Raw genomic sequence first — 22,255 nt, 5'->3', positions numbered from 1 at the left:
TGGTCTCTACTGAGAGATTCCTCTCTCCTAACCGAGCAATATGAGTTATTGAGTTGCAAGACCTCTATATATACTTGTGTATATAAAATCCCCTTTCCTCATTCTGGTTTGTTCTTTCAGTTGTTTGATAATGTCTTGTGAATCACGAAAATCATCAATTTTGATGGCATCCAGTTTTTAACATCTCTTCGGTTGCTCAGGTGCTTCTGATGGCCTATGCAGGAAGCCCACGTCTAATCCAACATCGCCATCTTCTTCAGAGTCTTATGCTCACAGGTCCCACCCATAGGTCTTTAACCCGTTTCGAATTAACGTGTCTATCTGTGTTCTTGTGTATTCTCAAGTGCTGTGATCTTGGCTACCACGCAAGTCTGAACAGAGCCCTCAGAACATACCTCTCGGCAGAGTACAACCTCGAAACCTCCAGACACGAAGGCTTGGACATCATTGAAAATGCTGTGGACAGTTTAGAGCCAAGGAGTGACAAGCAGAGATTCATGGAGATGTACCCTGCAGCGTTCTGCCCGCCAATGAAATTCGAGTTTCAGTCTCACATGGGTGATGAGGTCAGTAACTGATTAGTTGGTTGTCTTCGTATGTCATTTATTATGTCATATAATTCTTTTTCTTTTTGAGGGAGAGAGAGAGAGAGAACCTCTTATAGGCCAGGATGGCATCAGGCTCACTCTGTAACCTTGGCTGGCCTTGAACTCCTGATCCTCCTGTCCTCCAGCTGCTGAGATTTTACCATAAGCTACCACACTCAGCTGCCTTGCACTCTTTATTAAGACTTAGTATTAGGTGTATGTGTGTGTATGTGTGTGTGTGTGCGTGCACATGTACATGTGTACATGTGTGTATATGTGTGCATGCACGTGTGTATGTGTGCACATGTATGTGCATGTGTGTGCATGCATGTGTATGCATATGTGCTTATGTGTGTGCATGCATGTGTGTGTGCATGTGTGTGTACATGTATGTACATGTTTGCATGTGTGTATGTGTGTGTGCATGTGTGTATGCGCATGTGTGTGGGGCATGTGCATATGTGCATGTACATGTATGTACGTGTGTGTGTGTGTGTGTGTGCGCGTGCATTCGTGTGCATGTGTGTATGCATATGTATGTCCTGAAGGCAATGCCCACAGAAAGGAAGGCATCAGGTCCCCTAGAGCTGAGGTTACAGGTGGTTGTGAGCTACCAGGAATGGATGCTGGGAACTGAACTTAGTTGTCTGATAGAGTAGTATACTCAATTCCTGAGCCATCTCTATAGCCCTGCCATGTATTCTTTATATCAATTTAAGTTTTTATCCTGTTTTACAAAAGGAAAAAAAGAAAAGAAGAGAAAACTATTTTAACTGATCATGAATTATTACGACATATGTTATCTATGAAGAGAGGAAACCAGGGCAAAAATGTACAGAGCATGTTATCGATGATAGATAGAGAGATAGAGAGATAGATAGATAGATAGATAGATTATAGATAGATAACTGATATAGGTATATGGCTAGGTAAATAGATGATATTATAAATAGGTATAAATGCCTATACCTACTGTTTCTTTTTTTTTTTTTTTTTTCAAATGTATGTGAGTACACTGTCACTGTCTTCAGACACACCGGAAGAGTGCATCTGATCCCATCACAGATGGCTGTGAGCCACCATGTAGTTGCTGGGAATTGAACTCAGGACCTCTGGAAGAGCAGTCAGTGCTCTTGACTGTTGAGCCATCTTTCCAGCTCACCTTCTGTGTTTCAAATCAGCATTATTATTATTATTATTATTATTATTATTATTATTTGGTAAATTACTTGATGAGAAATTAGCCCAGATCAAGCACCCTTAATCCCAAAATATGAAAGAGATGGCTCAGAAGTTTCAGGTTTTCAAACATTTTGAATTTAAGATTATCAGATTACGGACGCTCACCTGGTAAAGGCTCTGTAAATGGTTCCAAATCCACAAACTCCCAAATCTGGGGCATTTCAGATAGGTGCCGTTCTTATACCAGCATGAGATTTTTGTTTGTCTTTGAGACAGTATCTCACTATACAGCCCAGGCTAACCTTGAAATCCCATCACCCCCCTGCCTCAGCCTCCAGGTATATGCCAACACATACCCAGAATAACACATATTTGTCAACAAGATGGACGTTCACCCTGCCCTCCTCGGTCTTTCCAAATCAAGTAGCTGCTGGTTTCATTCCCCATTGTGGGTAATACACTTGCCCGGGCTTGCCTTCTGGCAGATGTTAATACTTTGTTACTGTTATGTTAATGAAGTGTGTCCCTGTCCCTTCTTAATCACCATCTCTGCTAGAGAACAGTGGACTCTAATGTCTGGACGCCCCATGAGAAGGAACCTTTGTCAGCCAGGAGCATTTCCACAGCAAGGAAGATAAAGAGAAAGCATTTGTTTCATGTGCAGTTTTAAGGATCCCTTCATTTTGACCAAATCTATCGTTAAAGTCTTGCCCAGAATTTCTTCTTCCAACACCTGAGAGATAATTCGCCTCATGAAGTCTGTGGCAAGTCGTGGGATTTAGCTGATACCTGCCAGGAGCCATGGTTGAAAGATGCATGTTTTGACTGCTCTGTGTCTTATACATGGTCTCAATTCATGCTCGCAGCAGCCCGTGACTAGGAAGTCATGCAGCTTGGGTAGGAGGCAGAGCTGAGACTGAGGTACAACTGCCTGGCTGCAGAACCCTGCAACCCCTTTCCTTATGCCTGTGCAGTCCACCTGGATCATCCTCTGCCCTCTGCCCTCTGCCCTCTGCCCTCTGCCCTCTGCCCTCTGCCCTCTGCCCTCTGCCCGGTAGTCATCAGGATTCCAAAAGTAAGGTGTCAGCATCAGCTCTCAGTCTCAGGCCCCCGCTACCCTCAGAGCAGAGCTTCCTGTAACCGCTGCCTTCCCCAAGAGCGCCAGGCCATAGCTGCAGTCAGTGCTCGCTGCTGTTGTCCAAGTCGATTTAAAGGTCAAGTTTCAAGGTGGCTGTTAAAAGTAAAGACGTAGCCAGGCATGGTGGCATATGTCTGCCCACCACTCGGGAAGCAGAAATGGGAAGAGTTTGAGTTTAAAGTCAGCCTGGGCTACATAAGATCCTGTCTGAAAAAACTAATAAAAAAGTATAGTTATAACTGGAACAGAGGGATCAAGAGAGTGACATGGCTCCTGTATATCATATCCGCGCTTAAATAAGTATGACACATAAGGGCTTGATGGGCAGTGATCCCCAGAACCTATGTAAAAAGCCAGGCCTGGCACACCTGTAGCCCCATGGCTAAGGGTGGTAAAGTGGGTGGACAAAGACAAGCAGTGCCCAGGGGCTTGCCAGCCAGCTAGTCAGTCAGTCTAGCTGACATAAGCTCTGGGTTCAGTGAGAGACAATCTCAAAACAATCTGGAAAGCAATAGACACCCCGAGTTGACTGCCGGACCCTGCGTGCACACAACCAGGAAGACACATGGAAACACAGACACACGCTCACACCCAAAACCAATTAAAGACTCGTGCGTTGAGGCAGGAGGGTGGTAACCTGTCATAACTGTAGTCTCCTTCTGTGTCAGGTGTGTCAGGTCAGCGCCCAGCAGCCTGTCCAGGCAGAGCTCATGCTTAGGAACCAACAGCTGCAGTCCCGACTGGCCACACTCAAGATCGAGAGTGAAGAGGTGAGCGTGGTCCCTGGGGGGAGGTGAGCGTGGTCCCTGGGAGGAGGTGAGCATGGTCCAGGGGAGGGGGTGAGTGTGAACTCTGGGAAGAGGTGAGAGTGGTCCAGGGGAGGGGTGAGTGTGGACTCTGGGAAGAGGTGAGAGTGGTCCAGGGGAGGGGGTGAGTGTGCTCACAGGCAGGGATCTGAACTCAGGCCTAAGCTGGAAGACACTCTCACAAGGCCTCAACGCCATTGGCATTCTGAAAACAATCTCCTCACCACACCCTTCCCTTGAATCAGGGTTCCTACAAGACTCTTCATAAAGTATAGACGTGATATTTCTGCGTGCTTTTCTTAATGAGTACTTTTCCAGAGTTGACTGCATGTACATGTAAACATACTTTGTCTTCTTAAACTATAACTCATGTTAATAATGGCCTCCTGGATTATTTCAGTGCCTTAGTCCAGAAACATGGGTATATATATAATGCAATGTTTGCCTGAAAATTAGTTTGATCCAATTTCCTTCTAAAATTAGAAATCCCACCCCCCACTCCGTTTGCCTTTTTATAGTGTCTAAAATTTTGGCGCTGAATGTGGCATTGGTTATAAGATTAGTGCAAAAAAAAAAAACCCACCTTTTAAATAGTGCTTGAATTGGGAAAGAAACATGATTATTTGCTGACATATTTAAAAGCATGGACTATAAAATGTGAATTATAAATATATGTTTATATATTAAGGCTGGAAAACAATTGTTCAATTCAGATGCTTGCTTCTGCCATTGACTGCATCTGACTCACGCTTCCCTGATATAAAAACTGGAAGCACAGATTTTTCTGTCAGTCAAGACTCTCAAATGTAATTTACAGGAACCCAGAACTGGTCAATGTTTGCAACTGCCTCTGAATTATTTGCTTTGTGTTACATGGGTGTAGGTAGGGTTTAGGATATAGATCTGTCACTCTGTGGTCCTACTATGTGCCATCCCATCCCCTGCCAGCAGCCTTACCCAACAGAGGATAATCTCTTCATTGTCTGGGCTCAAGGATCCTGGACCAGCCATTACATCCAGGAAATGGAATTCTCTAACGGGCTAGACAGACGCTGTCCTGTGATTGGCAGCCTTGAAAGAAGCAACAGAGAGAGACAGATTGCTTCCAGAGAGGCAGGATGCAGAATCTAAAGAACAAACTCAGACCAACAAAGCAGGCGCTGGCCCTGGGGATGTGACTCAGTGGTAGTGGGTTGGCTTCTGGATGGATCCCCAGTGCCACGCAGATGATGTGTGGTAACTTAGCCTATAATCCCAGCGCTCAGGGTAGATGCCAGAGGATCAGAAGTTCAAAGTCATATCGAGTTCAAGACTATCCTGGGATGTGTTAGAACCTGCATTAAAAAAAAAAAAAAAGTAAAGAATTAAAGAATAAGGGGCTTGACAGTTGGCTGAGAGCTTATAGAATACTCATGGCACCGTGGATGAGAAAAAACCAGGGTTCAGATCCCAGCACCCACATGAAGGGCTCACAATACCAGTAGAGCCAGCTCCAGAGTCCAATACCTTCTTCTGGCACCTCCAAGGGCACCTGCACACACAACTGCACATACACTCACAAAAATAAAGGAATAAATAAATAATAATAAATAAATAGTTAAGATTTGAGAAATAAATAACAGAACACATTTTCAGAATTGACTTATGTGTCCCGCTCTGTTTTTAGTATACTGGGGTGTTTTACCCCATGAGTAAAGACAGCCGGACATGGGTCTAGAGACATGGCTGAGCTGCCAGGAGCATTCATTGTTCCTCCAGAGAATCCCAGTTCCGTTCTGGAACCCATGCTTGTCACTTCCTGGGACTCAAGGGACTCTACTGGCCTCTTGTGGGTGTCACAGGTGCACATACGTGACACAAGTACTCACTCACACACACACACATATATACACATGCATACAAACACACACTCAGACACATGTACACACATACTCACACTCCTACACATACACACATATACACACACATACATACACACACTTACATTATACATACACGATGCATACACATGTACTTGTACTCAGATACACACATACATAAAAACAAAAAGGAATTAAAGAATGATGTGTTTCTACTCCATTGTAATCTGAGCAAAACCTACTGTTTTGGTTTTGGTTTTTGGATTTTTGGTTTTTTGGGGGGTTTTGGGGTTTTCTTTTTTCCCCATTCTTACCAAGGGAGCCAAACCAGCCTTTACTCAAGACACAACATGAGTTATTTCTCTGTAAAACAGTGGTTCTCAATCTGTGGGTTGTGAGTCCTTTGGAGGGGGGGATTAAAGGACTCTTCCACAGGGGTCGCCTAAGACCATCAGAGATCACAGACATTTACATTATAATTTATAATAGCAGCAAAATTACAGTTATGAAGTAGCAATGAAAATAATTCTGTGGGTCACCACAGCACACAGAACCGTATTAAAAGGCGGCAGCATTAGGAAGGGTGAGAACCACTGGTGTGAAGTCAGTCCACAGACAAGCTTTCCGAAGGACCCATTGCTCCATTGCAGTCATGACTTAGAGCTACAGTTGTGGCTGGGTACCATGAAATATTCACCCACTGCTAGGTACTGGCTCCTCCAGGAGCCACGGTTTATATGGGACTCAAAGAGGGTTTTTGTTGTTGTTGTTTGTTTTGCTTCATTCTTTTTTCATATACAATGTCAAAGTAGCTGGCAGGCTACAGACTTGTTGATTTGGCTTCAAAGTTTTGACTTGAAAAAAAAAAAAAATCAGAAAATCTGGTACCAAGAGAAGTGAAGAGAAGTGAGACACGTCATCTTTGCTCTCCCGGCTCATTAGACTCCCAGTTTCTGCACATCAGCCAGTTCTATGTTATCTGTCTGGCTGCTGCCTCTTGGCCTGTGGAGAAATTGTCTTTGCCGTACACTGCTTCATTTTAAAAACTCAGTTGCTCTCCTTTGAGAAATTGAAGTCCTGCTAAGCATGGTGGTGATGTGACCCAGAACTTGGGAGGCAGGGGTTTTACTGTGAATTCAAGACCATAGGAGATACAACAGCAAAAAAGAAAAAAAAAAAAAAGATAAATAAAATAAAAACTGGAAGTTTTGCACAGAATTATCAATATCCTGCTCTTAAAACCCTGAAGACAAAAAAAAAAAAAAAACCTGAAGACCTGGTCACAGTAGGTGCACATCACTGCAGGACAGTGACAGGAGCGACAGGAGCGGCTTCCATGTGTCCCTGGGCTCCGCCTCGGCACTCAGGGACTTCTAAGTTCTTCCTGAGGCTTACTTCCCTCATTCTCAGTATTAAGTTTTTACTGCATCTGCCTAATGGGAGGAGAGCAAGGGAAGCTTGTAAAAATGTCCTCAGCTGAAAACAAAGGTTTACAACGTACTTAGTTAAATTCAGGTTTGACTACATGCGAGTGTCTTGTGATGTTAAGTCACTTCTCTCCTCTACTGCCTACCTGTTACGCTTTTTAAATGAACTTGTGCTTCATAGTGGGGCACATCTTCTTCCGAAGACCTCGGGCCCCTGACCACGTCGCCTGTAGTCTTTCTCCTTCTATATCAGTGTCTCTCAGCCTTCCTAACGCTCTGACCCTCTAATACAGTTTCCCACGCTGTGGTGACCCCCAACCATAAAATTATTTTCATTGCTACCCCATAACTAATTTTGCAACTGTTACAAATTAGAATGAAAATATCTGATATGCAGAATATCTGATGTCGTGACCGCAGGTTGAGAACCTAGGAGTATGAATATTTTCAGAACTCTTTTCCATCTGACGTCCCACCAGCGGTGGCCTCGTTTCTTTCATTTCCATCTTAGGGATAGAAACCCCTGCCTCCCAAGTCCTGGTTCACATCACCTGGCTGGACTCGCTCCAGCTGCTGGCTCATTTCCAAAGCCAGCCTCTGGTGTAATCCCTCCAGTGATATAGTCCCTGTTGTTTCCTTAGCAACCCTTTTACTGTGCACAGCTGACGAGAAAAGGAGTAATGGGTTGGGGAAATACCTGCGCGGGTAAAGCATTTTGTTGCACAGGTGTGAAGACCTGGGTTCGGATCCCCAGAACGCACAAAAAGCAGACTCAGTAGCACAGTGCTCCTACTCAAAGCTGGGAGGTAGAGGCAGGAGAATCTATGGAAACTCAGGGGCCAACGACCTGGTATACGTAGTAGCAAACAAGACATCTCAAACAAGACAGAAAATGCAAACCGATAACCAAGAGGGTTATCTGACCTCGACACAATGTGATGTGGTACATGCATGCATTCACAGACTTAAAGGCATGAATGCATGCATGCACTCGCACACACACACATACATACACACACTTGCACATACTCACACATACACATAGACACACACATACTCACATACATATGCACATACACAGTCACACAAACACATCCACACACACATACACACACAATACTCACACATACACATAGACACGCACATACTCCCTAATAGAAGAAGCAACTAGACTGTCTCCAGTTATTACAAGGCTTCACCAGTCTTGGGGGGGAGGGGAGGAAAGCAGGCTGTGGCACCTCAGTCAGTCCTCAGTGGGGCTTACTGAACAAGTGGCCCCGTATAAAATTCATGAAACTGCTTAAAACCTTCCCCCAATGGCTTGCTAAGTATGTCACGAACTTACAAAAACATTTTTCTTATTTCAAGATATGCTCAACAATAACAAGCATGATTTTTAGGGCAATTGAAACAACCTTCATGGCATGTATAATTAAGGGAAATGGGAGATGTCTCAGTTACAAATCTTTCCTTCTTAGTAAAATCACACAGACACACACACACACCAACCCTCTTCAGGGTCTTTTAAAACTTGATGTAAGATGTGGGGCCCGTAACTCAGTTCTGATTGTTGTCTTGGACCTTCTCTGTCCTCTCTGTGGCTTTTGTGGCCTCAAACATCTCCAGCTGGCCCACAGCTTTCCCATGACGAGATGACAGTGACAGCCTAGGTAAATGGCAGATGCTGCCCAGCCCTTCAGTGATGTGTCACCGAGACAAAGCTAAGGACAGTCTACTATCTTCTACTGCAACCACACACATACGTTGTGTTTGTTTCGCATAAGCTTTAGTTCTCAGAAGAAAGGACTTTAAGCCACAAGAACATCCCCAGGGGAATGAGGAGAATCTCTAGAGAGTGAATACAGGCATGTGGTCCCTGGCAGATAAGTTGCTCTGCTCTGCTCAGAACGGCCAAGCAGAGCAAACCACAGCAGCTGCCTTGTGCTAAGAATCCTTGGGCATCCCTGAGAAGGATTCAACTCCAACATCACCCAGCAGACTTCCTCTCAGGGGTACCCTGTGGTCCCCTGCCCAACTCACAGGTGCCATGAAGATGAAGAAATCATTCCTGGCTTCATGTTCCCCCATTAATAGGTAGACGTCTAAGCCTCTAAATTCCATTCCAGATGCATGTGAGCAATGGACTTGAGATTGTCCTCTTGAGAGTTGGGTCCATCCACGAGACTATTAAATCAGAGTCGGGGTGGGTGGACTTCAGGAAAACGGGTTTTTCTGAGAGACAGCTGGAGGCAGAGACTGTGTTCTAAGAGCTCCTGGGCAATGATACTGTTGCCATTCTTGGGTTAAGTTACATCACTGCTGAGAATGAATTTTGTAACCCGTCATCATCATCATTATTGTCATCATCATCATCATCACCATCACCATCAAGCGATCTCAGTGTCTGTAAACACACCCTCATATGCTGGCTGAGGATGAGCATGACTCTACAAGGATGCTGTAGCAACAACACTCAACAAAAACCACATAGGCCATCAAAGGTGGGCTAATTTTCAGCTCCGAGATACCCAGACAGGGTCACTGGTATCTGCAGCACTGGTAAGGGACGAGGAGAAAGGGAAGGCCAAGGCAAGATGTTGTCTCTGCTCCTGACATCTATGGCCTGCACTGACATAGTCTCCATAGCCTAGACATAAACCCCATCCGTATGTGTGCATGCGTGTATGATCCCTTTCTCCTGGTCGTGAATCCGTCTGAAATGATACGGTAGTGTAATAGAAATACAGACTCAATCAGTAAGGTACATGGATGGAGAAGTCACCTTCACAAAGAGATGAGTCAACCCAGATGGATGTGTAGGTCATTATCCAAAACATGGTTCAAGGCATCAAGCTATCAGATGGTATAGGGTGTGTCCCGACATGGGTTATGTTCTTTCCCCCCTCCAAATTCATATGTTGAAGTCTAAACGTTCGTGTTCAGGGGTTCAGGATATGACCTTGTTTAAAGAAAAGATTTTTGAAGAGGCTAACAACTTAAAGGGAGGTCCTTGGTGTGGGCCCTAATCCAGTGTGACTGATGTCCCATTAAAAAGGTAGAATTGGAACCAGAGATACAAAGAGAAGGTGGCTTTTTATACACCAGCAAGAATGGCCTTGGACAGATGCTTCCCTCAAAAGCCTTAAGAGGAGGGACCCACATTGGACTTTGAGCATCTGTCCTCCAGCACTGGGAGGTGATGGGTTTCTGTTGGTTATGATGAGATGACAGTGTACATGCTGATACAGTGGACTTGAGAATGACACCAGCAAAGTGACTTTTGGACTTTCTTCAAAGACTGTCCTGAGGACCAAACAACCAAGAGCCGGTGTGCATAAATCCCACAGAAGTCGGTAGGAGTGAATGTTCACTGTGCAAGGATGAAGACCTGAATTCCACTCTCCAGCACCCATGTTATGAAAGCAGAGCACAGTAGCACTAAGGCCAGCACTGGGACAGTAGAACCTAGGAGTTCACTGGCCAGCCAGCCTAGCCAAAAGGGTGAGCTTCCTGTTTAGCAAGAGACCCTGTTCCAAGACAGTAAGGAAGACACAGGAAAAAGCCAATGTCCGCCTCTTGGCCACACATATTCACATATGGATACACACACTGCAACAGCATACACAAACACTAATAATAGTAATTAATTATTCTTCTGATCCCATAGAATTACCTATCACCCATCACTCATTTTGATCCACAAGCTTGAGGATAAAACCAGGTTTGTGTTTCCCCCGAGTTTCTTGACAACTCTTTGGCATTTGCTTCTGCCAAACCCACCCGTGTTTCCCCACAGCCAATGAGGAGTCGGTACGAGCGCTGTCAGCTGTAGTATTTTTATCTCGGCGAATCCCCTCTGCGCCTTATTATCACGGCTTGTGTGACAGAAGCTGGTGTTACTCTTCTCAGAGAATATCCCACGGGATGAGTCGGAGTCTCAGCCGTAGTGCTGGTGGCTTCTGTCATTCTCTTACTCTTCCTGGCAACTCCAAACGTAACCGTGACACCGTGGATTGTTTTTGAGACGGGAATCGAAATACCGAGGGGAAAAATGGCCAGTTTGGGTTCTTCGTGGGCATGATCTGGTTTTGCTTTTGATAACTCTGCTACCTCTGGTTATCTCACCCTTAGTCACGTGGTTTGAGTGAAATGTTGTTTTCTAAGTATCCATGAACATACTCTAGTTAACAAATCCCAACCCATAGATCAGTCGTGGGGGGTTTTTTTTTGGATTATTTTTATTAGATATTTTATTTACATTTCAGATGTAATCCCTTTTCCCCATTCCCCCCCCCAGGAACCCCCCCATCCCATCCCCCCTCCTCCTGCTTCTATGAGGATATGCCCCCCCACCCTCCTCACTCCCACCTCCCCACCCACAATTTTCCCCACACTGGGGCATCCAGCCTTCATGGGACCAAGGACTTCCTCTCCCACCTATGCCATCCTCTCCTACATATAGAGCTCGGGCCATGGGTCCCTCCCTATGTGCTCCCAGGCTGGCAGTTAAGACCCTGGGAGCTCTGGTTGGTTGGTATTGTTGCTCTCCTCATGGGGCCACAAACCCTTCAGCTCCTTCAGTCTTCTCACTCACTCCTCCATTGGGAACCTCATGATCAGTTCAATGCTGGATTTTTGGGTTTTTTTTTTTTTAAGATTTATTTATTTTGTTTATGAGTAGACTGTAAGCCATCTTTAGACTCACCAGAAGAGGCATCAGATCTGATTACAGATGGTTGTGGGTCACCATGTGGTTGCTGGGACTTGAACTCAGGACCTCTGGAAGAGTAGTCAGTGCTCTTAACTCCTGAGACATTTCTCCAGCCCTCAGTCATGGGTTTTATCATGGATACAGGCATGGATTTTCATTTTCATTCATGGTAATGTTTACCTGTTTAGTTTTGGGTCAGATCTCCTTGGGGGGGGAGACTTCCTGTCTTCCTGTTTTCCATTGTTGGCCTTTGGAACTTGCTTTCTGGTCATTTCCTTAATGTAATTGTCCTTCTGTTTCAAGCAGAAACGGATCAAGAGTTCCTTGTATAAACTCTCTTTCACCCTTCGTGTGTTGTTTTTAACATTGGGCTTGACCTTACATTACTATTCCTGATAATACTTTTTTTTTTTCTTCTTAAGAAAGTTCCTAAGAAAACGAACCCTCCACTGTTCTGTGCTTGAACTCGTGTTCTAGCTATGTCTTTCCAGGTGTCTCTTCCCAAATGCATAATCATGACCTCTCCTCTAAGCTCAGGGCTCCTGGCTCATTTTCTTCCTCTTGTTCTTTTCCTTTTGTTGTACATCAGCTCCAAGATCTTTTAAAAGCACGAGTCTGAGCCATCACTCCTGTTCTCAGGACTCTCGGCGGCTCCCTCTGGCCCCTCCGTTGGGCGTGCTATGCTGGGGGTTGATTGGCATGATGTTCTGTAAGCTATATTCTCTCCTTGTTCATATAGAGCTGCTTGTTATGACCCCAAGAGGCTGTTCTTTTCCATTCTCTGCCTCAAATTCCTTTATTCTAGCACCTACTCACTGGCCCCCAACATCGATCAGAATTCTGTCTCTTATGGTGCCTCCCCTGACTCCCTAGAGAACAGCACAGATGCTCACACATATTGGTTCAATATCAAGAGTTTCAGTGAATAAAGGGGGGGGGTCCTCTTCATTTAATATTGTTTCAGTATACGTAACAGACTTTCCATTTCCTACTGGGAGTAGAAAACTCAGGGCGCTGTAAAAATATACCATCCTTCAGTAATAGTTGCTTTAATTATGCATAGAAATCCTAAATCGTGAAGGGTATGCTTTAATTTAGAAATATGATTTATTTATCATGCTCCCAGTTTTATGGCAGTCCCTCACAGGTCTAACTATCACATACGTCACTATCAGAGTGTCGAGTCCCCAAGAGCACTTGTTCATATTTGTTCAAAATACACGTCCTCTTTAGAAATGCTCCCACAAGCACACATTGGGCTGACATAACATAGTGAGCCTTCTAACCCAGGATATAGGTAGAAAGTGGTGACCTTCGAAGCTGCTGCTTGTGGTAATGGGTTTTTTTTAAACCAATGTTAGAATGCGTTTTTTCACAGAAATACCCATTCTTCACATTGTACATACCACAGGGACAACAAAATCTGTTAGAGTCTCTGCATCTCTTTAACTAATCCCACGGTACACTTGTTTGTAGAACCCAGACTAGTATTGACTACTCTTATTCTTTAACCACACAATATGATCCTTTATCCCACTCTGTGTGTGTGTGTGTGTGTGTGTGTGTGTGTGTGTGTGTGTGTGCAAGCACGTGTGCCATGACACACATGTGGAGATCAGAGGACAGCTGACACTAGCTGATCTCCTCAGCCATGTAGGTTCCATGCATTGTGTCCTCAGAAATGGTGGCAGGCACATTCACCCGCTGATCATCAATGACCCTGTTTAAGTTTTAACTAAACTACTTAATTCAGTGTTGTGTTGAGTAACTACAAAAATCATACTTCTTACGGGGATGGTATGGGTCACTTAGTGGATTCTTGCCTTCCTGTATCATTGCCCAGGACAAAGTATGTGGCTGAGTGTGAAGCCTATGACACAAGAGCTATCGCCTCCCCAAAAAAAGAGTATCCAGTACTCTGAGCAGCAATAAAAGTCCAGTAATCCTAAGCCTCTGGTTCCCTGAAAGCTTGGGGAAACAAATTTTGTTTGGAGAGGCTGCTAAGATTACTTCAGACCTCAGTTAACACTGCACAGATGTCTAACAAGGTTCAACAAGATGGCTCAGCTAGTAGGGACATTTGCTACCAAGTCTAAAGACCAGAGTTCAAGCTCTTGGGCACACAGTGGAGAGAAAGAACTGACTTCCAAAGGTTATCCTCTGACATCTACATGCACATTGTGACACGGGTATTCTCACACACATACACACAACAGATGGATGGATGATAGATAGATAGATAGATAGATAGATAGATAGATAGATAGATGATAGATACATACACACATACATACATATGTACATGATAGGTAGATAGGTAGATAGATGATAGAAAGATAATAAGATAGATAGATAGATAGATAGATAGATAGATAGATAGATAGATGATAGATACATACATACATACATGATAGGTAGGTAGGTAGACAGACAGACAGACATGTAAGGAACATTAAAACATTAGAAATTTTCACATGTGTAAGAAGGATAATTAGGTACATGAAGTGATTTGAAAAAGCTATTAGTGACAGCTAGAAGAAATAATAAATATCAGAAAAGGGCCCACAGAAGCTACGAGTGATGGGATTATCGCAAACCTGTGGCAGAAGAACTGCTCACTGAATTCAAAAAGATGAAAAGCAAGCTTAGATCTCAGCAAAGAAAATGAGCAGTGAGATAAAAAGATTGATAAATAACCACAAGGCAACTGGAGAACTAAGAATGACAAAAAAAACAAAAAAAAACAAAAAAAAAACAAGCAAACAAAAACAGACAAATAATCCCAACTTCGGGCAGTTTGCAGATTAGATTAGGCTGAGGAGTGCGTGGCCAAAAGGGATAAATGGGGGGGAAGCGGGGAAGATGGAGGTACAAAAATCATCAACGTAGAAGCAAAAGAATAGAAAATGCATTAGAGAAGAGAGGAATTAAGAGACAAAGAGAACGCAGGGAAGTGTGCTGTTGTAACGAGGCTCGTGGAAAGGAAATTTCAGAAGCAGAGGCAGTAGTAGCTTAAGAGGTAAGGAGAAGAGTCAGAACTTGAGCCAATCGCTCAGGTTGGCTCGGGTTCAGAAGCAAGCCCCAAGCAGTCTGTACTTACAGCCTGTGCTATGTGCTACTGAAGCCTGGAGCCTGATGCTAGGACCCGCATGGTGGAGAGAGAGAACACACTCTCCCAAGTTGTGTTCTGATCTCCACACTCTCACTGTAACATATGCACATTCACAGGCACATATGTGAAACATGTATGTATGTATGTATGTATGTATGAATGTATGTATGTATGTATCAGTGCCTAGACATATTGTGAAACTGTAGAACCCAAGGATAAATAGAAAGCTTTAAAAGAAGATGGAGAAAAAGAAAAGATTTCACTCAAAGTAAATTTTTTTCTTATTTAAAACACCATAATTTTATATAGTATATAAAATTATATAAAATAAAAGATTTAGGACATTAAAAGGTAGCTCAGAAAACAAGAGAACGTGTTTTTTTTTTTTTTGCAGAGGACATGGATACATTCCCTAGCAATTGAAAGACAATTACCAACTTTCTATAGCTCAAAATTTGGGGAAATTGATGGCCTCTTCTAGCCGCTATGGAACCCAGGAACACACATCGTGCATAAAAAAACATGCAAGCAAACACAAATAGTAATAACTAAAACTAAATAAATCTTTTAAAACAGGATTTAAATACACTTCATAAGCTAATCTGGTCTTAATGTTGAAGATGCATCATGATTGTGTCTGATAAGATTTGAATCTTCTCTGATATATTTGTTCCATTCTATGGAATTGGCAGGTTTAGATAGACAATGACTATGAGAGATTTATTTGTGAATTAGCTGATATCATGACTTTCTCAACTAATACAAGCTTCTTATGTAAAATTAGAATAAATCAGGGTACATTTTAAGAATTCCTGTGCTAGTTAATCTCTTTTTTTTTATTTCATTTTTTTTACTGGATATTTTATTTACATTTCAGATGCCATCCCCTTACTCAGCAGGAATATGGAAGCCACAGGAAAATGCAGGAATCATCCATATAGTAAAAAATAAGTGTCAAGCAGGAAAGTATCTTTCATGAGGTCAGATTAAAGATTCTCAGGTGGATGAAATAGACTCAACTAAAAAGAAATCCCAGTGGTAACTTTTAAAAACTAAAGAACGGAGATCAAAGAATCTAATAACTACATAGACAGACCACAATGAATATTGAACATATAATAAAAATGCTTCCCACGGAACCCTGGCAACCTGAGATATAAAAATGGAAGGAGAAATTGACTGCACAAAGTGGTTCTCTGACCTCCAGCCGAATGTTGTTGCATGCGAGCACACACACACACACACACACACACACACACACACACACACTAAAATATAAAAATAAAAGCAGAAGGTACATTCATCTATCTGGCAATGAATCAGTGAAAAGCTGAAGCCAAGAGTGGGAAAATAATTGCTAACATGAATCACAATACTCATAGCCTGGTAGAACATTGATTGACAGGTTGCAACAAAGTATTCCCAAAGGAGGGATCCAGGCTGCCTTTCACCTCAAGCTCATACAGTGGGAGAAACCCTACGGAAACCACGTGAGACCACTGTACAACGGCATGGTGGCTTAAATTGAAAGGAGGGACAATGCCAACCATGGGCAAGAATGTGGAGTAATGGGAATTCTCCACCATGCTAATGGGAACGTAAATAGCACCGTTTTGGAGAACAGTCTGGCATTTTCCATATACAGCAATTGTTTCCATGTATGTATGCCCTTCCTCCCCCCACCAAAAAAAAATGTGTTCATTGCACTATAATTCATAAAATTCATAAAAGACAAAACTAAAAAAATACTCATCTATCAATCACAGAGTGAATCATGATTTGTCCTTGCAATAAATATCAAGCAATGAAACACTGAAATTCACAAGAAATGAACCTCCCTGACCCTGAGCAAGAGGAAGGAGCCAGATTTAAAATATATTCTGTGCTATTTCTATAAAATGCCGCTAACATGTTAGAAAAGTGGGGTGCTGAGGAGAGATGGGTGTGTAGCTTCGTGCTGGAATCTTTGCTCTTAGCATATCTAAGTTCCTAGCTTTGGTACCAAATAAGGAAAAATGAAAGGGAGTGAGGGGGAGGTCAGTGGATACACCGAGAGGAAAGAAAAGCATGGAGGTTATTGGAAGGACGGTGAGACTATTGATAATGTCCACTTTGGGTCCGAGAGGCGTTTACCTAGGCATGTTCACACTGAGAATATTCATCAGGCTGTACACTCAGGCATAGCATTGAGTTTTGGGCTGCACCCTGCGGAAGCGGCTTCCTTTGCTCAAGAAAGGAGCTATTTTTGGATCCTCAAATGAAAGACACACACACACACACACACACACACACACGCATTAGCATATTTTTCAATGCTTTGGCTGATTCAAAGACCGGACACTCCTAAACTTCCCCTGCTGTCTTAGGCCCAATCGGGGAAGCGGCCACTTACCAAATTCTTACATGGCTCCTGGGCTCTATCCCCTGTAGCTCCTGTGTCCCTCCATATATCTCCCCCCAGCCATGGTGATTCCTTTTTTCTCCCCACTGCATCCTAGCCTGCACAACTCTAAGGGTCCCGCCCCATCTCCCTTTGCCCAGCCACTGGCATCTTTATTGATGGATCAAAAACCAATTTAAGACAAGGACATGCAGATTCCTGATTGGATTAAAGCATTAGAACCAATCTCCAACACTTACGGTCTGTGTATTTTTTTCTGTTTGTAGTTTTACCTTTATTTAAAAGGTAAGAGTAAGTAGAAATGAAATTGACAGTCTCCATTGAGACGTACAGGAGCACAGATGGGCGATCTGAAGTCTGGTTGGCCTAGCCGTCGTCTCCTACAGATCACACTCCAAAGTAATCTCTCCCTAGCAGACCGACTCTCATGGACTAGATAGGCTTCACAGAACCATATGCTAATAAGAGAAATGTATTTCTTTTCCCAGGTCAAGAAAACAACAGAAGCCACCCTCCAGACGATCCAAGATATGGTCACTATTGAGGACTACGACGTGTCTGAGTGCTTCCAACACAGCCGATCTACAGAGTCTGTGAAGTCCACTGTGTCTGAAACCTACCTGAGTAAACCCAGCATCGCCAAGAGACGAGCTAACCAGCAAGAAACTGAGCAGTTCTACTTCATGGTGCGCCCACTCCCTGCTCCCCGGCCTCTCTTGACAAAGCCTGGGACCATGCTTGCCGGCCGTTTCTAGTTAATGATGTCAGAGTCTTTCTGCAGGCCTGGATTTTAAAATACGGTCACCTGAGCATCCTCAAAGTTCCCAATCCAGCCAGTCTGGGTAGAGGTTAGGAGTTAGGACCTCTCTAAAACAGGCTGGGGGAAGGAGAGCTACAGCACAATGAAGATGTCTTACTGGGTTGCTCCTCCATCTTAGTTTTTGAGACAGATTTCTCTCTGAAACAGTGAGTGCCCAGGATCTTCCTGTTTCCAGCCCCACCCTAGTGCTGGGGTTACGGGCACACCCTGAACTCAGACCTTGTGGCTACTTACACTAATCCTTTCCCCCCTCTCCAAGTCCAGGCTTTGTCTGTGGGTGCACACCACAAGGGAGTTTGCTCAAGTGCAGCCTGTTTCAACAGGACTGGGAAGGAGGAGTCCCGAGCCTGCATTTCCAACAGGCTCTCAAGAGAAGGCTCAGTCTGTTAGAATGGAGAGTCTTTGAGTACAGGATTCTAGGAGACAGAAAGCAGAGGGTCTAACGTCTCCTCTGGGAAGTTCCTTGACACTGGAGGAGGTTTTAAGTTTCTACCTTGCCTTTTTGCAGAAACTTCGAGAGTTCTTGGAAGGCAGTAATCTCATCACAAAGCTTCAGGCTAAGCATGACTTGCTGCAGAGGACTCTTGGAGAAGGTGAAGTACCAGGGGCAAATGGGGAAACGGTTTGGCCTGTGTGTCCTATCATGTGTGTCCTATCATGGGCGTTCTATGAAGAGCGTGAAGCATGGCTGTGTGAGTGTGCGGCCCTGAAAATCAACGATGCTGTCCTATGTTAAGATCTCAGTTGATCTGAGTTCCCCGATGATTGCATTCACACTGAAGCCATTTTAATCTGGGAGGTAAAGCCAAGGAAGAGGAGTGGCTCAGGAGCAGAGGTTCCTTTGGGGAGGGACACACAAATACCACAGTCTTTGCTGCCTCTGCCTTGGGCTTCTTGGTGCTCCAGACTCACCCTGTCCATTGAATGGGCTGCTACCTGTCCCATCTGTTAATTTTTGAGATTCTAGAAACCAGTTCGTCCAGTCCGAGCAATCTTCTTTTCTTCATTAAGTATTGTTGATACTTGAGATATGATCTGATGGAGTATGTATGATATAACAGAAACAATAGCACCAAATACTAACAAAGCATTCTCAGAGCCGTGTGTTGTTCTGAACTATCTTCTCAACTGGATCCTGCTAGTCTCCTCATCTTCCCCAGTGAGGAGATAGGAGTGGGGGGCACTGCAAACACAAGGGGCTACACAAACATCATTGCTTCTCTTCTCTGTCTTCATAGAAATATAAAGGGGAAAATGAATAACGTAGGCAAAACCCTGGCCTTTAGCGTCTCAGGGTCTAAAGCTTGGGTTTTCTGTTCATTCTAGATCCTGCTGGGCATTGTAAGAAATGAAAGAGAACACCATAGAATGGGGCGGGAACAGGAGGACTGGGTCGAGGTGTGTGAATGGCTGAATTCAAAAGAGACTCCCAGAGCCAGTAAGGTAGCTCGGCCATTATGAATACTTTTCGGGATCCGAGTTGGATTCCTGGGAATCCGACGCCCTCTTCTGGCCTTTTTAGGAAGTACACAGACACACAGACAGACACACAGACAGACAGACAGACAGACAGACAGACAGACAGACAGACAGACACACACACACACACACACACACACACGGGGGCGGGGTGTAGGGAGACAGACAGACAGACCGACTCACATACATGGAGGCAACACACTCATGCACATAAAATAAAAATAAATAAAGCCTTTAAAAACAGAGAGAGAGAGATCCATCTTATGCCCCATAAAGACCCCATAAAGCAGTATACCTACCACCTTACCTTATGGTCTTCTCCAAAGAACCCCTCATCCCTAGGAAAGGTCTGCAAGGCAGGAAGTTGTCATGCATGACCTCAGGTTCCCCAGGCTCCAAGCTGAAAGACAGCTGTGCCTAAGGAAAAAAGGGGAGGGGCTTAAATGTTAAAAAGGGGGAAAATGCAATGTGTCAACTTTAACTAAAATCTGAATCAAAAGGCAGAATTTATGAAGGCCATTTCAAGCATAATAGAAAATGGATATAATCTATAGGTTAAATATTATTGACTTCATTTTCCTCTGTGTTATAATGATACTATGATACTATAGTTAGAAGAATGTCCTTAGTCTTAAATTTAAAAAAAAAAAAAAAAAAAAAAGCTTGCTGGAATGCTACAGTGTCTAGAACTTACTTCCCAATGGCATGGCTCAGGATTTTCAAAAGGATAGACAGACAGACAGACAGACAGACAGACAATTATGAAATCTCAGTAAAGATGATCAGGATATTTCTTGTAGTAGTCTTTGTTCTCTTCTGTAGATTTAAACTTTATTTTTAAGGTTTTTTATCTTTGAATAGTTTTCTTAAATAATCATGTCCTAGCCTCCCCTCCACCCCCATTTTTCTCTTAATAAATTCCCTTTTTTCCTTTCCTTTTTTTTTTTTTTTTTTTTTTTTTTTTTTTGCAAGCGCCTGATATTTGGAACAATGCCCTCAAGGTCCCTTGCTGCCCCCAGAGCATAACTTCTCCTCAGTGTAGCAAAATGCTTTAAATATTTTCAGACACAAAAGTTCCCCCATCCAAGACTGAGAGCCACTGTGGACATGGTGAGAGTGGAGGCTCTGAGCCATGGGTGTGCTCACCCTTGGCACCGTCAGCAGGCAAGCGTTAATGTGGCTTGAAGCCACCACATTCTGAAGCTTTTGTGGTAGTCATTCAGTATACATTCTTTTATGTCTCCTAGAGAGAAAAGCCACACTGGTTAATGTTATTCTCCATGTCATTCTTGGATCAGGCTACATTTTGGCCTCTAGGCCGAAACCATTTGCCAAAGGCTGTCCTTAGCCACACTGTGTAAAATCATCACACCTTGTCAACACCAAGCCAGGATTCCTTTGTCTTGGAATTTCTTTCAGTGAGCTCCAGTGTCCCCATGATGTAGCTTCGTCACACTCAGTTAAGTCTGTGGAAAGGACCTGTGTGGTTTGTCAGAATAGCGGGCATAGACTTGGGTACCGACCTCTGCTGGTCTTAATGCAGTAACTTCTGGCAGTTTGACAGTCCATCAGCTGCTGGTTACTCAGTGCTGCTGGTTTTAACCCTCCAAGAAAAGCTGAGCATGAGCGACACACCCCACTTTTAAAACGTTCACCCCTTGTAAGCCTGCTGGCTCTCCACGCAAGCCCTGGTCAGTGTTAGTAGGCTTACAGCAGAGGAGACTTTTAACCAAGTTAATGGCGCCTGTCCCATGGAAAAACAGTCCAGTGATGAGCTCTTAGAAAGGGATCCAAGTCCCATCTGGTTAGATAAGGTTAGCAGTCCAGGGGTAAGTGGTGGTTTGGGGACGGGCTTGACATTTCAGATAGGAATACCTCTGAATTCTCCCAGACCAGAGCTGCGAAAGCTGCCTTCAGAATAAAACAAATAAAGCCTAGCCCAGGGATTTAGCAGTTGATCGTCCACAGATGAAACTCTAACTACAGACATGTGTTTGGCCCGCCTTGCCGCCCATTCTTGGCAAGCTACCAGTGGGCCCCGTCAGTTCTCTGATTTACAACTCAGCAAAGCAACTGGATCAGACTCTTAAAGCGGCATCCTCTCAACTCAGAATCCCGAGGCTTTAGAAAAGGTACCGAAATAGAAAGAGGCACATGGGCTCTGAAAGTCACCCTCTTCTTTCTCATCCCAACAAGGCTGCTCGGTCTTTAGGGATATCATTTCTTTTTTAATGGAAGTTAAATCGGCCACAGTAAATGAGATATATGGTGATAAAACTGGGACACCGTGTTTTTTTGTTTTTTTAAATCTAATAATGAGCCTTCCTGTTCATATCAGGTTCTTTGTGTGAGGTATTTGGAAGTAAGAGGGTGGAAATATCTGTACAATTTCGCTACACAGAAAAATGTGACAGTGGGAGCCAAGCTCTGTTACATTGTTCCTTGTCCTAGGCATCACATTTTTTTTTTTTTGACAAAGGAATTAAGTAGGTTATCTTGGAATAATCCATTGTCTGTCTTTGAGTAGGGGTACAAATATTCTTTCAAAAGATACTCGGATTGTGTGGAATTACGTCCCTTCTTACAAAAAGCACCACAGTAGTCTATAGTGTACAAAAAGACAAGGGGCTGGAAAGTATTGCCGCCGACCCTTTATCAGTCCTCAATGGGGGACAATCAAAGGCATCTCTGTCCAGTTTGAGCTAGATGTATTTTAAATACTATCCTCTACCT

At 43.7% G+C, this 22,255-nt stretch overlaps 1 protein-coding gene across 2 annotated transcripts in view; it reads left to right on the top strand.

Annotated features, from left to right (window-relative positions):
* Positions 1–22,255, top strand: part of Srgap1 (SLIT-ROBO Rho GTPase activating protein 1) — a 258,469-nt gene that overhangs the window by 183,931 nt on the left and 52,283 nt on the right. For both annotated transcript variants that reach the window (XM_076920365.1, XM_076920366.1), the window contains exons 7-10: positions 345–566; positions 3,576–3,677; positions 17,712–17,909; positions 18,552–18,636. In XM_076920365.1, coding sequence (XP_076776480.1) covers positions 345–566; positions 3,576–3,677; positions 17,712–17,909; positions 18,552–18,636 — 607 coding nt within the window. The remainder of the gene's footprint in view (positions 1–344; positions 567–3,575; positions 3,678–17,711; positions 17,910–18,551; positions 18,637–22,255) is intronic.

This window comes from Arvicanthis niloticus, chromosome 22 (assembly GCF_011762505.2).
Source record: "Arvicanthis niloticus isolate mArvNil1 chromosome 22, mArvNil1.pat.X, whole genome shotgun sequence".
NCBI lineage: Eukaryota > Metazoa > Chordata > Mammalia > Rodentia > Muridae > Arvicanthis > Arvicanthis niloticus.
Note: the sequence above shows the minus strand (reverse complement) of the source record. Positions and strands in the feature narration are given on the sequence as shown.